At 40.0% G+C, this 13,549-nt stretch overlaps 1 protein-coding gene across 10 annotated transcripts in view; it reads right to left on the reverse strand.

Annotated features, from left to right (window-relative positions):
* Positions 1–626: 626 nt before the first annotated feature.
* Positions 627–13,549, reverse strand: part of LOC133577060 (catenin delta-1-like) — a 44,946-nt gene continuing 32,023 nt past the window's right edge. For 6 of the 10 annotated variants that reach the window (XM_072912483.1, XM_072912477.1, XM_072912478.1 and 3 more), the window contains 13 exons: positions 12,020–12,212; positions 11,808–11,925; positions 9,708–9,864; positions 9,555–9,572; positions 9,233–9,301; positions 9,028–9,155; positions 8,746–8,896; positions 6,558–6,744; positions 6,283–6,485; positions 6,155–6,196; positions 6,013–6,080; positions 3,609–3,663; positions 627–1,971 (listed from right to left, as the gene is read on the reverse strand). In XM_072912483.1, the coding sequence (XP_072768584.1) occupies positions 1,919–1,971; positions 3,609–3,663; positions 6,013–6,080; positions 6,155–6,196; positions 6,283–6,485; positions 6,558–6,744; positions 8,746–8,896; positions 9,028–9,155; positions 9,233–9,301; positions 9,555–9,572; positions 9,708–9,864; positions 11,808–11,925; positions 12,020–12,212 (1,442 nt within the window). In that variant the 3' untranslated portion in view covers positions 627–1,918. Of the gene's footprint in view, positions 1,972–3,565; positions 3,664–6,012; positions 6,081–6,154; positions 6,197–6,282; positions 6,486–6,557; positions 6,745–8,745; positions 8,897–9,027; positions 9,156–9,232; positions 9,302–9,554; positions 9,573–9,707; positions 9,865–11,807; positions 11,926–12,019; positions 12,213–13,549 lie in introns of all 10 variants that reach the window. The other 4 variants (XM_072912484.1, XM_072912480.1, XM_072912479.1 and 1 more) reach the window with 3 other exon arrangements.

A 13,549-nucleotide genomic window follows, 5' to 3' on the forward strand; every position in this document is an offset into this window, starting at 1 on the left:
ACTTGGTGAATTCTAGCTGTAAATATACTCCTCCCCTTTTAGCCACGCCCCCCTCCCACCCCGACCACGCCCCCTCCCAAAATCGGAGGTCTCAAGGTTGGCAAGTATGATCTAACACAATTTCCCAACTCATATGGAAACAGGGTTTATACTTTGGCACGTGTTGCAGCCATGAAATTCTAAGTTAATTATTTGCAAAAAAATTAAATAAAGTTTATGAGTTTCAACATCAAATATGTTGTCTTTGTAGTGCATTCAATTGGATATGGGTTGAAAATGATTTGCAAATCATTGTATTCCGTTTATATTTATATCTAACACAATTTCCCAACTCATATGGAAACGGGGTTTGTGAGAGTCCGTCCACTTTGTGCCGTGAAACAGGATGAAATGATGCTACCCACTTGCTGCAGATGACACATAAAACATGCACGCCGCACCTTTCACAATCCAGCGTTTCCAGAGGGAGGATTTGGATCACGTTTAGGCACCGGTCCGCCTCCACGGCTTTCAAAGCCACGGTGTGCACGTTTCTGTTGCTGTAAAACAGGCAAATAAAAATGAGAAACAGTCAAAAGTTCCATTTGAAACATTGATAGTTGAAAACAAGCAGACGTGAGCAAACGTTGTCTAAGAAATGATCTTTATTTATAAAAAACATCAGTATGACCAGTTACATAACTTCATATTTTTTTTCTCTTTAAAAAAAAAAGCAACTGTCAGAGGCAAGGCAGGTATGAATGGTACATGGATAGGCAACATTACAAATATATCATGTGTGTAGAGAACCGGAAAGAACAATTAAAAAAAAAAAAATTGCATAATGATCTTACCCACCATTGCAACACTCAAAATACAAATAAACTAGACAGAAAAAGGGCGGTAAAGAAAGAAACCAAATGGATGACAAAAATATGCATCTTGTCCGCCTACTATAACAAAACCGTACTGACTCGAGTCTCCTCTAAGCAAATACACCTCGTACTATCTCACCCCCGTCGGCGGGTTGGAACGCGAGCATTCAGTCGACTAGAAGGTGAAGTCATCCTAAATAGCGGACACAAGAAAAAAGTGATTAAACAGGAAGTGGTTCAAATGAGCACTTATTGCCAGCTTCACTTCCCACCAATCAAGCCAGATGTGGAATTTTGGAATAAAACCAAACATTTAAATTTCTTACACATTGAAAAAAAAAAAAACCAGGAAAAAATATTAAGAACAAAATTGACAGACATGAGCACAAAAATAAACAATGTGTCTGCACTTGCATACAAAAATTTAACGAAAAAAAAAAGGTCCATAGGTGTTTCTCCCCTTACACACACACACACACATACACACACGTCTGCTTTTTCTTGTGTACACCTGTGCCAACCCCAAAGCGGAGACAATAATTCTACACAACACTTCTATACAAACATTCTCCATCTACAGGGCGACTCGTCGGGTCTGACGGGCCGCATCCCGACAATATCCCCTTGAAGGGACGATTTAAATAAAAGCCAAAACTAACGCGGTCATCCCGTTTTCTTTGTATATGTACAGTATATATCCTACACTGAGAGGTCTACGCACACACAATCTCATTGTTAGGATGCAAGCAGAAAAATAATGTTGAAAATAGCAAAGAGGGCAAAAACACCAGCATTTTAAATGATTGTCAACAGAGGTGATTGCCTCTATAGATTTATAACTTAATACAAAGAGTTCTGCTGCTACGGTCAAATAGTACAATGTAAAAGAAAGAAAAGTGTATGTCTTGGTGTTGCAACTTAATTCAGCTGCAACACGACCACGTTCTTTGGATGCCAAACAGTCGTCTCATTGGTCCGCTGGGAGATGGTACAAGGAAGAGAAAGATAAGGGGACACACACACACACACACGAGGAGAGTGTGTGCATGTGGACCATCCTTCCCTTAGTAGCCGGGCAGGGATGGCCCAGTCTGGGTGATGCACACGATCAGTTTTTCTGCAGGACAAAAAAACAAAAATAAATATTGATTAGTGAGATTTTAGCTTATAAACTGTCTCTCTCAGTGTATTATTTACAAACCCCGTTTCCATATGAGTTGGGAAATTGTGTTAGATGTAAATATAAACGGAATACAATGATTTGCAAATCATTTTCAACCCATATTCAATTGAATGCACTACAAAGACAACATATTTGATGTTCAAACTGATAAACTTTTTTTTTTTTGCAAATAATCATCAACTTTAGAATTTGATGCCAGCAACACGTGACAAAGAAGTTGGGAAAGGTGGCAATAATTACTGATAAAGTTGAGGAATGCTCATCAAACACTTATTTGGAACATCCCACAGGTGAGCAGGCAAATTGGGAACAGGTGGGTGCCATGATTGGGTATAAAAGTAGATTCCATGAAATGCTCAGTCAGGATGGGGCGAGGGTCACCACTTTGTCAACAAATGCTTGAGCAAATTGTTGAACAGTTTAAGAAAAACCTTTCTCAACCAGCTATTGCAAGGAATTTAGGGATTTCACCATCTACGCTCCGTAATATCATCAAAGGGTTCAGAGAATCTGGAGAAATCACTGCACGTAAGCAGCTAAGCCCGTGACCTCCGATCCCTCAGGCTGTACTGCATCAACAAGCGACATCAGTGTGTAAAGGATATCACCACATGGGCTCAAGAACATTTCAGAAACTCACTGTCAGTAACTACAGTTGGTCGCTACATCTGTAAGTGCAAGTTAAAACTCTCCTATGCAAGGCGAAAACCGTTTATCAACAACACCCAGAAACGCCGTCGGCTTCGCTGGGCCTGAGCTCATCTAAGATGGACTGATACAAAGTGGAAAAGTGTTCATTGGTCTGACGAGTCCACTTTTCAAATTGTTTTTGGAAACTGTGGATGTCGTGTCCTCCGGACCAAAGAGGAAAAGAACCATCCGGATTGTTATAGGCGCAAAGTTGAAAAGCCAGCATCTGTGATGGTATGGGGGTGTATTAGTGCCCAAGACATGGGTAACTTACACATCTGTGAAGGCGCCATTAATGCTGAAAGGTACATACAGGTTTTGGAGCAACATATGTTGCCATCCAAGCAATGCTACCATGGACGCCCCTGCTTATTTCAGCAAGACAATGCCAAGCCACGTGTTACATCAACGTGGCTTCATAGTAAAAGAGTGCGGGTACTAGACTGGCCTGCCTGTAGTGCATACGTCAGCACCAAAATTAGGAGTCTTTGTTTGTTTACTTACTACTAAAAGACAAGTTGTCTAGTATGTTCACTATTTTATTTAAGGACTAAATTACAATAATAAACATACGTTTAATGTAACTTAAGATTTTTGTGTTAAAATAAAGCCAATAATGACATTTTTTGTGGAGCACTTTATTTAGAAAAATATCAAAATACATTTTGGTACAGGTACCAAAATACTGGTATCGGGACAACACTAGATTAATTGTCCAGCCCTACTTCAGTTACATCATTACACAAAGTAAAGAGGTTTCCCCCTCATTTTGAGGTAGTAACAGAGCAAAGGAACATTGGTACGTGTCCATGCAGGACGAGAAGTCAGTAGGACATACCATGCTGTTACATGCAGAAGGGGGGTAGAGGGGGAGGGCTAACCATCATAGGAGTCCAACAGAGGCAGGGAGCCCTTTCTTCCCCCATACACCCCTCTCTGAGAGACAACCACAGCAAAAGAAAGAGAAGAGGGGGGGGAGGGTAGATAGTGTTAAGTGAAACAGGTTAATAGTGAGGTTGTAAAAAAGTACAAAAAAAAAGTGACTGGGTTTAGTGTTGTTAAAGCGAGCGGTCCAGCACGAGGATGAATGAATGAATGAACTAAGTTTATTTCGGTCATATAATCAACCATCAACCATTTTGTGTGAGCAGTTTAACAGTACAGATTAGACATATTTAACAATCATACACATTTACACACAAAAAGAAAAGAAAAGAAAAAGAATGACCGAAAAAGGAATAGGCTGAAGCCAAAGCTTATATTTGCCTATCCTATACCTTCACTGAAAATTATATTGCCTGGAACATCGTTAAAAAAAAAAAAAAATCAATGGGATGAAAGTAATTGTTACTATATTTTAGAATTTTAAATTATTTCACCTTTCAAGGTTTTCTTAAACCTTAACAAAGAACTACATGTCTTCAGCTCATCACTGAGCTTGATCCACCATTTAACTCCTAAAACTGAAATACATTTGTATTTTATATTCCTTCTTACTTTACCTATTTCAAACATCAATATCCCCCGTAAATGATAGTTTTCTCCTCTTAATTGAAATAAGCTAAGAATGCAAGCTGTAAGGTTGTTGTTCTTTACTCCAAACATCATTTCCATTGTTTTTAAAAAAACACAATAACTGAAAATTTTAACACATTAGAACTTATAAATAATGGATAGGTATGTTCATAATAGCATGCTTTGTGTATTATTCTAATGACCCTTTTTTGAAGTTTAATTATTGGCTCTGTTTGTTTTATAAACATTTCCCCAAACTTCAACACAATATGTTAAATATGGAAAAATTAAAGAATAATATAACATATGCAGACATGTCTTATTCAGCATGTGCTTTACTTTATAAAGAATAGCAATGGATTTGGATATTTTTCCCTTTACCGTATTTTTCGGAGTATAAGTCGCTCCGGCCGAAAATGCATAATAAAGAAGGAAAAAAAAAACATAAGTCGCACTGTAGTATAAGTCACATTTTTGGGGGAAATTTATTTGATAAAAGCCAACACCAAGAATATACATTTGAAAGGCAATTTAAAATAAATAAAGAATAGTGAACAACAGGCTGAATAAGTGTACGTTATATGAGGCATAAATAACCAACTGGTATGTTAACGTAACATATTATGGTAAGAGTCATTCAAATAACTATAACATATAGAACATGCTATACATTTACCAAACAATCTGTCACTCCTAATTAGGGATGTCCGATAATGGCTTTTTGTCGATATCCCGATATTGTGCAACTCTTTAATTACCGATACTGATATCAACCGATACCGATATCAACCGATACTGATATATACAGTCGTGGAATTAACACATTATTATGCCTAATTTGGACAACCAGGTATGGTGAAGATAAGGTCCTTTTTTAAAAAATTAATAAAATAAAATAAGATGAATAGATTAAAAACATTTTCTTGAATAAAAAAGAAAGTAAAACAATATAAAAACAGTTACATAGAAACTAGTAATTAATGAAAATGAGTAAAATTAAGTGTAAAAGGTTAGTACTATTAGTGGACCAGCAGCACGCACAATCATGTGTGCTTACGGACTGTATCCCTTGCAGACTGTATTGATATATATTGATATATAATGTAGGAACCACAATATTAATAACAGAAAGAAACAACCCTTTTGTGTGAATGAGTGTGAATGGGGGAGGGAGGTTTTTTGGGTTGGTGCACTAATTGTAAGTGTATCTTGTGTTTTTTATGTTGATTTAATTTAAATAAATAAATAAATAAATAAAAATTAAAAAAACGATACCGATAATAAAAAAAACAATACAGATATTTCCGATATTACATTTTAAAGCATTTATCGGCCGATAATATCTCTACCCCAAACCGCTAAATCCGATGAAATCTTATACGTCTAGTCTCTTACGTGAATGAGCTAAATAATATTATTTGATATTTTACGGTAATGTGTTAATAATTTCACACATAAGTCACCATTATTTACTTTTTAAATTCTATCTCAATTCTGTACACTGCTGCTGGAATTTTAATTTTCCTGAGGGAACTCTCCTGAAGGAATCAATCAACTATCTATCTATCTCCTGAGTATAAGTCGCACCCCCGGCCAAACTATGAAAAAAACTGCGACTTATAGTCCGAAAAATACGGTATATAGTCAATATGCGGTTTCCAACATAATTTATGGTCAATTATTATTCCCAAGAATTTAGTTTCATACACTATAAATTTCTACTAGATTTAATTTTGCTTCACAATTTGATGATCAGTGTTTAAAAAGTACCGGTAAAGTGTCTGTCGTGTCGTCGAGAGTGTGTCTCCTCTCCCTCTGGTCCAGTGTTGAGTAAGCCTCTGGAGAAGGATGACACGAATGAGCGAAAAGGGACACACTTTTAACATGTTGTATAAAAGCAAGTCACACCCACCAGAGCCGAGGTCATTAAGTGGAATCATGTTTCGCTTCTCTCCTGTGGTGGGACAAAAACAACGTCAACTCCCACATTTTGATCCTCTTCTTAGGAACGTGAATGGTGTCATAGGCAGCAACACACACCTCTGTCCAGCAGTGGCGTGGTGGTCTCTCCATAGGTGCCGTTGACTCGAGTGCTCGGGCCGTTGGCTGTGATGGAGTTCAGGTTGATCTGGAAGTCCGACTTCTTCCAACCGTCTTTCTCAAGAGGCCGACGCAGCTCCTTGTGGGCCCAGACCAGCTGCAGCACCTGACCTGCCGCTCGAACCTCACGATCAGAGCGCTTGCTGTACAACGAGATGTTCAAAGATGTATTGACATTTAATTGGATGAACAAAGTGAACATGCTTCTTACGTACCCGTTTTTATTAACAAGCACAAGTCTTTCGATGCCCTGCGAGGCCCTGAGGGTCTTTGCCGCCTCCAAACTGCTGCCTAGCACCTCAGCCAGGGTGCTTAGTACTGACACCACAGTCTCCTCTGATAGAGCACGCCCAGTTTGGCCTCCGGGAAGATTTGCTACAAGGTGGGGCACCGCATGCAAACCTGCACAAGAAACACAGCACACATCAGAAGGATGCCTTTTAGGGTTGTCCCGATACCAATAATTTAGTACCGGTACCAAAATGTATATCGATACTTTTCCAAATAAAGGGAACTACAAAAAATGTCAATATCGGCTTCATTTTAACAGAATCTCTTACACTACATTAAACACTCAGTCAAAGAACAATTTTACAAGGTTAAAATATAAATTAAAAGGCATTGAAATGGCATCGACCCTGAAGGGAACGTCTGCCCTGTGCTCCTCGACTACAGTCTGCACCGGACCGAACAGCAGGACAGGTGTAACAACTACATTATTACCGTATTTTTCGGAGTATAAGTCGCTCCGGAGTATAAGTCGCACCGGCCGAAAATGCATAATAAAGAAGGAAAAAAACATATAAGTCGCACTGGAGTATTAGTCGCATTTTTGGGGGAAATTTATTTGATGAAACTCAACACCAAGAATAGACATTTGAAAGGCAATTTAAAAACAAATAAAGAATAGTGAACAACAGGCTGAATAAGTGTACGTTATATGAGGCATAAATAACCAACTGGTATGTTAACGTAACATATTATGGTAAGAGTCATTCAAATAACTATAACATATAGAACATGCTATACGTTTACCAAACAATCTGTCACTCCTAATCGCTAAATCCCATGAAATCTTATACGTCTAGTCTCTTACGTGAATGAGATCAATAATATTATTTGATATTTTACGGTAATGTGTTAATAATTGCACACATAAGTCGCTCCTGAGTATAAGTCGCACCCCCCGCCAAACTATGAAAAAAACTGCAACTTATAGTCCGAAAAAGACGGTACCTGTCACTCTTTATAAATCACTGTGAAGTGAAGTGAATTATATTTATAGAGTGCTTTTCTCTAGTGACTCAAAGCATTTTTACATAGTGAAAGCCAATATCTAAGTTACATTTAAACCAGTGTGGGTGGCACTGGGAGCAGGTGGGTAAAGTGTCTTGCCCAAGGACACAACGGCAGTGAATAGGATGGCGGAAGAGGGGATCGAACCTGGAACCCTCAAGTTGCTGGCACGGCCACTCTACCAACCGAGCTATACCGCTATTGTGCAGATCTGGACGCTTATTCTTTAAATGTCTAACCTAAGTTTGAAGCAAAGGTGCTAATACTAATCGCCACATTTGGCGAGGCGTGTTTTAAAGCAGCTGTCATGAGAGTAGCGTATGTGTGTGCTCTTTTAAGAATGGCAGTATGTGGGGTGAGTGTGAGTAAGTGAGTGGGCAAGTTAGGAGAGGTAGCGCTAGCATGTGCAGGAGTGTCAATAGCATGGTGGATGTCCGGTTGTGCCCTGTGGAAATGATCAATAAAGTGACCAAGTTGTAACTGTTAAGTGCAGATGAATAAACAACGTTTATTCTCGTTCACAACTTTTAATCTCAGAGGAAAAACCGGAAACACTCAATCCATACTTCCCGTCCAAAAACACTGCGCATGCGTGAACCCATCCATCAATTTTCTACCGCTTGTCCCTTTTGGAGTGTACATGGGAAAACCTGTTAACAGTAACTAATCGACGGCCTCGTCAATCCGGTTTAGACCGGAGCTTTACGGACACATTGCGAAGTGAAAGGTCTCCCCTGCTCTCCTCGACCACGGTCTGGGAGCCGACAAGCAGGAAAGGTGTAAGACAGTATCTGCAACGCGGTGCCTCCCTGTTTAAAGTGTCACCTTTGAAGCCCAAATCCCTCCATATTGTACTTTCCCACCCTCTTTATTAACCAGTAGAATTGTAGTTTTTTGTAATTTTTCCTCTACAAGATGTTATTACTTGCATGCACTTTGTGTGTGCATTTTGACACACAACATCATGCGCCTCGGCTCTGTAGTCACCGCCGCAAAGAGGCACTCAGATGAAAGAACGGTACCGGTATAGTACCGATTTCAATTGATTAGTACCGGAATGCCTTTTAACACCAACAGAAAAAAAGGACCGTTGATGTCCAATCTCACCAAGAAGTTCACAGTTCCGGTTGTCGATGGCGAGGTTTCTTAGGGCTCCGGACATTGCCCTCACCACACGATCATTGCTGTGAGCCAGCAGTTCAGCCATCATAGGGAGACCCTTCTCTAGACGCACAGTAGCGCGGATGTAACGGCCAAACTGAAGAGGGAATCAGAGGAAAATTGTGAATATAATTTTTGCTGTTGTCTTATCAGCAGAATCAGAGAATATATGACTTGAAAGTACAAAAACAACAAACGGCAATACTACTAATTTGTAAAAGTACTAACAGTCCATCGGCCTGCACACAGGTTCTGGATGGCCCCGGCAGCAGCTTCCAGTACTGAGGGGTTCTTGCTCTCTCTTAGCAGCGATGTGTAAAGTCGAACAACTTCTGGTTGGAACAGCAGCTCATAACCTGAGACAGAGATATTATTTATTCATAAACATGTATCCATAGTACACATAGTTACCGGTAAGTGTATATAGACAGACCTTTGGCAGGCGTTGTCCTCTTTGGAATGTCAACCTGGTCTGCACTTCCATCATCGCCTTCTTTCTTTCCTGCAGAAACAAATAAGGAAAGACATGACAGTTAAGGAACAATCATATAAAAATGTTAAAAAGATCATTTTATATTGATGCTCAGTGTGTTGTCAAATGCAACCACATGTGCAGTGAAACAAGCAAAGTCGGCATGCGATGGTTTTCATGTAAGCACCATGCATGTGCAATCGGAATTCAATTGTAGTAAATAACATTTGGTGTTAGTGGTGACAGATGGAACAATGACCACAGAAACGCATGACAATCTTACCTTTGGAAAACCATTCATCTAAAAAAGGACGAGGAGAAACAAGGAGAGAGCAAAGAGGGAGGAGAGGAGAAAAAGAAACAGCAGGAGAGTGAAAAACTGCCACCAACAAGCCCAGACACCTTGTAATTGACCTTCAGGTCTCCGCATACTGACCTTTGCCCTTCCGAGAGCCAAAGCAGCCACCCTTGTTGGATCCAGGTGCAGGTCCCTGGTTGATCGGCGCGCTTTCAGCGTAGCGATCACAGCTGGGGACCTCACGGTGAACTTGATAGGACAGATTTCTTAAGAGGCACATGCAGTTCTCCACCAACTGCACACAAGCATTTCAATCAAATGTTTAGTGATGTTTTAGTGCAGTGTTTTTCAACCTTTTTTGAGCCAAGGCACATTTTGTTTCCATTGAAAAAACACACCACCAGCAGAAATCATTAAAAAATCAAAGTCAGTAGACAATAAAAAAACGTTCCCTCTAAGGTGCGCGCCTGCGCAATTGCGCACTGCTCAAGCGTCCTCTGCGCACAGCAAATATATGCCGCGCACCAAATCAAACCCATCTGAATTCTAAACAAAATAAACACAATTTATTCTGTGTAATTTTGCAATGCAACTCTGAGTGACAGTGACAACAAGCGGCCCTAACGGTGTTCGTCAACAATCAACACCGTTCAATTGAACACCATTCAATTATTGTAACGTCTATCGAGATGCTTCAAGGACAGGAATTATATCGATCACTTAATTGAACAAAACTGTTTATATTCGGCCATAACCACAACATGAGTAAAAAAACTTCTATCTCGAAAAACTAGTCATTTTCTGCCGTACAAACCAGGCCAAAAGCAACTTGTCATCTGTCACCAACACGCACACCACTAAGCCACTGGTGCGTTTATGGCCACACAAAAAGTTGGACAACTCAAACACCACACAAAGTTACACTATGACTCCTCAGTCATACGTGTGCTTATTCTACTGTCATTTATTATTAATGTTAATTTATTTATATTAACCATGAAATGCTGTTACTAGAGAAAGTTACAGGAATGGACACTTCATCCTATGCTTACATTTCATTGTGCAACATGAGGATGTTTAAGGGGAACTAAATGTGATCTCTGATAGGGGTATAAATGATTTCCAAAGCAGGACCCCCACCCAGACATATTATACAATACTAATCCATAGCTTATGAAAAACAAGATTTATTTTATTTTCATTACAAGTGGGCCAAATCACTAATATTATTAAATAATCTCATGAAAATGACTCCTCTCATTTGAGTGTTATAATAAAAGATTGGTTTGAGACAGGTGTGCCGCTGGTATTGCCACGTGTGATGTTGCTCACATGTGCTCCACTGAATGCTCAGGGAGTTTTTGTGTTTGCTCACACACATGAACAATTAGAGGGAACATTGGTTGTCGCAATTGTTGGATATGAATTTAAACCACAACCAACCATGTATCACTATGGCTCTTGTCTCAAAGTAGGTGTACTGTCACCACCGGTCACATCACACCCTGACTTATTTTGACTTTTTTGGCGTTTTCCCGTGTGTAGTGTTTTAGTTCTTGTCTTGCGCTCCTATTTTGGTGGCTTTTCCTGTTGCAGTTTCATGTCTTCCTTTGAGCGCTATTCCCCGCATCTGCTTTCTTTTAGCAATCAAGAACATTTAAATTGTCGCTATCTTTTTCTGTGTGGACATTGTTGTCATGTCATGTACGGATGTACTTTGTGGACGCCGTCTCTGCTCCACACGCAGTAAGTCTTTGCTGTCGTCCAGCATTCTGTTTTTGTTTACTTTGTAGCCAGTTCAGTTTTAGTTTCGTTCTGCATAGCCATCGCTAAGCTTGAATGCCTTTCCTTAGGGGCATCACCTTTTGTTTATTTTTGGTTTAAGCATTAGATACCTTTTTACCTGCACAGTGCCTCCCGCTGTCGTCTGCTTATTGTGATCACGACAAACCATCCTCGTCTCACACGACGTGTTCCCGACATCTACAAAGCAATTAACTACCAGCTTCCACCTACTGATATGGTATGGTATAACATGGTTACTCTGCTGAGCTCTAGACAGTACCGACACATTATTTGCAGATTATGATTACTGGTTTGCAAAAAATATTTTTAACCCAAACAGGTGAAACTGTATAATCTCCCACGGCACACCAGACTGTATCTCACGACACACTAGTGGTTGAAAAACACTGCTTTAGTGACAATGAAAATGACTTAACAAGGGGGAGAAGTTACCTTATTGTCCACATCTTTGCGGTTGATCTGTGACTGAACAATGTACATCAGCGAATCGACTAATCCTGTGCACTCTCTTAGCTTCCGCCGTGCCTCGCTGCGCTCTGAACTCACATTCCTGTCGCACAGAGGACAAATTTGAACATTTAATTACACATTTGTTTAAATGCGGCCCTGGCCGCAGCCTTTTCCTCTGCTGCTCATGTTCGTACCTCAGGCAGCCAGCAGTGTTGGTCAAAGCGGTTTCCCACTCCAGATGGCGTGGTTTGCAGCTTTCCTCTCCTCCGTTGCTCCCGCGCTCCCAGCCCGAGTGAGGCACTATCACCTCGTCTGCCAGAGCGTGCAGGGCGTGGTCCACGATCTCCATCTTGACGGAGTCGTGGGATGAAAGGTTCCACAGTGTGCCTGGAATGACATCAGTGTTCCAATATTAGATTGCATTGCTGGCAATAGAATAAAGATTACACCTAGACATGAAACGGTGCCATTATAGGGTTTTGCAGACCAAGCCCTTTGGGGTAAGAAAAACAGGCTTCAGCAAGATTTAACGGCCTCTAGTGTTGGGTTTGTATCCTGCACTTGAACTCATGTAGTAAACATACTTCCCTTTTCTAGCAGTATGAGACATTAGCGGTAGTCTGATACTAAATGCAATTACATGTGGGGAAATACGCAGCAAGACTCAAATAGTCTTTCCTCGCCACTTTGCAGTTCACTTATTGTGCTTTCAGTGCATCTTAGATTTTAAAAAGTACCATTGAGTACGTTGAGATTTGATTACCCAATTAAGTTTTATGTTGAACCTACAGCAGTTCAAGTGTATAAAGTGATTTAACAGCCTAGAAGTGTTTACTGTATATACTAGGGGTGTAACGGTACGTGTGTATTTGTATTGAACCATTTCATTACGAGGGTTCCGGTTGGGAGGTGTACCGAACGAGTTTCCACACGGATATATTAAGTAGCGTAACGCACGTTGTGTATGTAAACAATGCACACCGAAACTCCGCCCGGACAGCTCCGCAAAAGAGGACATGTCCGGTGAAAAGAGGACGTATGGTCAGTCTATCGTAGCCCGTTAGCAGTTGCGTGTATTTTCAATGTACGTTCAGGGTTAAGAAGGGGTTAAAAACAAAACAAATTGTGCGTGCAGCAGCATTGGTGAGGGAGGGGCACAGACAGAGAGAGAGAGAGAGAGTTATGATAAACGCGCATGCGTCGCCAGGCTCTGCTTTTTATCCATAGATTTATCAGATTTAATTTTTTATTATCTATCAAAAGTGTGCCCCGGGGGCCATTTGCGGCCCACAGCTAATGTTTTAAAGGCCCACGGCACATTCTAAAAATACTATTAAAATAAACAAAAACATAACAAAAGTGAAATAAAAAAGCTTAAAGGTTAAATGTAATTTAGAAAAAGTTGCAATGTTGACTAATAAAACAAAGCTGTTTTTTTTTCTTTCAAACTGTCATTGCTCAAAACATAATATTGAATCAAAATCAATGTTATTATGAATTATTGACCTATCCAAGGTTCCTATTACTTCACATCAAATATTCCATTAAAAAAAATATTTTTGGTGGAAGATTTTGCAAATTTGGTAAATAAATAACCCAAAAATGTATATTTTGTTGTTTTCTTACTCTGCCGAAAATGAACCGAACCGTGACCTCTAAACCGAGGTACGTACCGAACCGAAATTTTTGTGTACCGTTACACCCCTAGTATATACAATACAGGC

The sequence above is a fragment of the Nerophis lumbriciformis genome, linkage group LG36, assembly GCF_033978685.3.
Source record: "Nerophis lumbriciformis linkage group LG36, RoL_Nlum_v2.1, whole genome shotgun sequence".
Taxonomy (NCBI): domain Eukaryota; kingdom Metazoa; phylum Chordata; class Actinopteri; order Syngnathiformes; family Syngnathidae; genus Nerophis; species Nerophis lumbriciformis.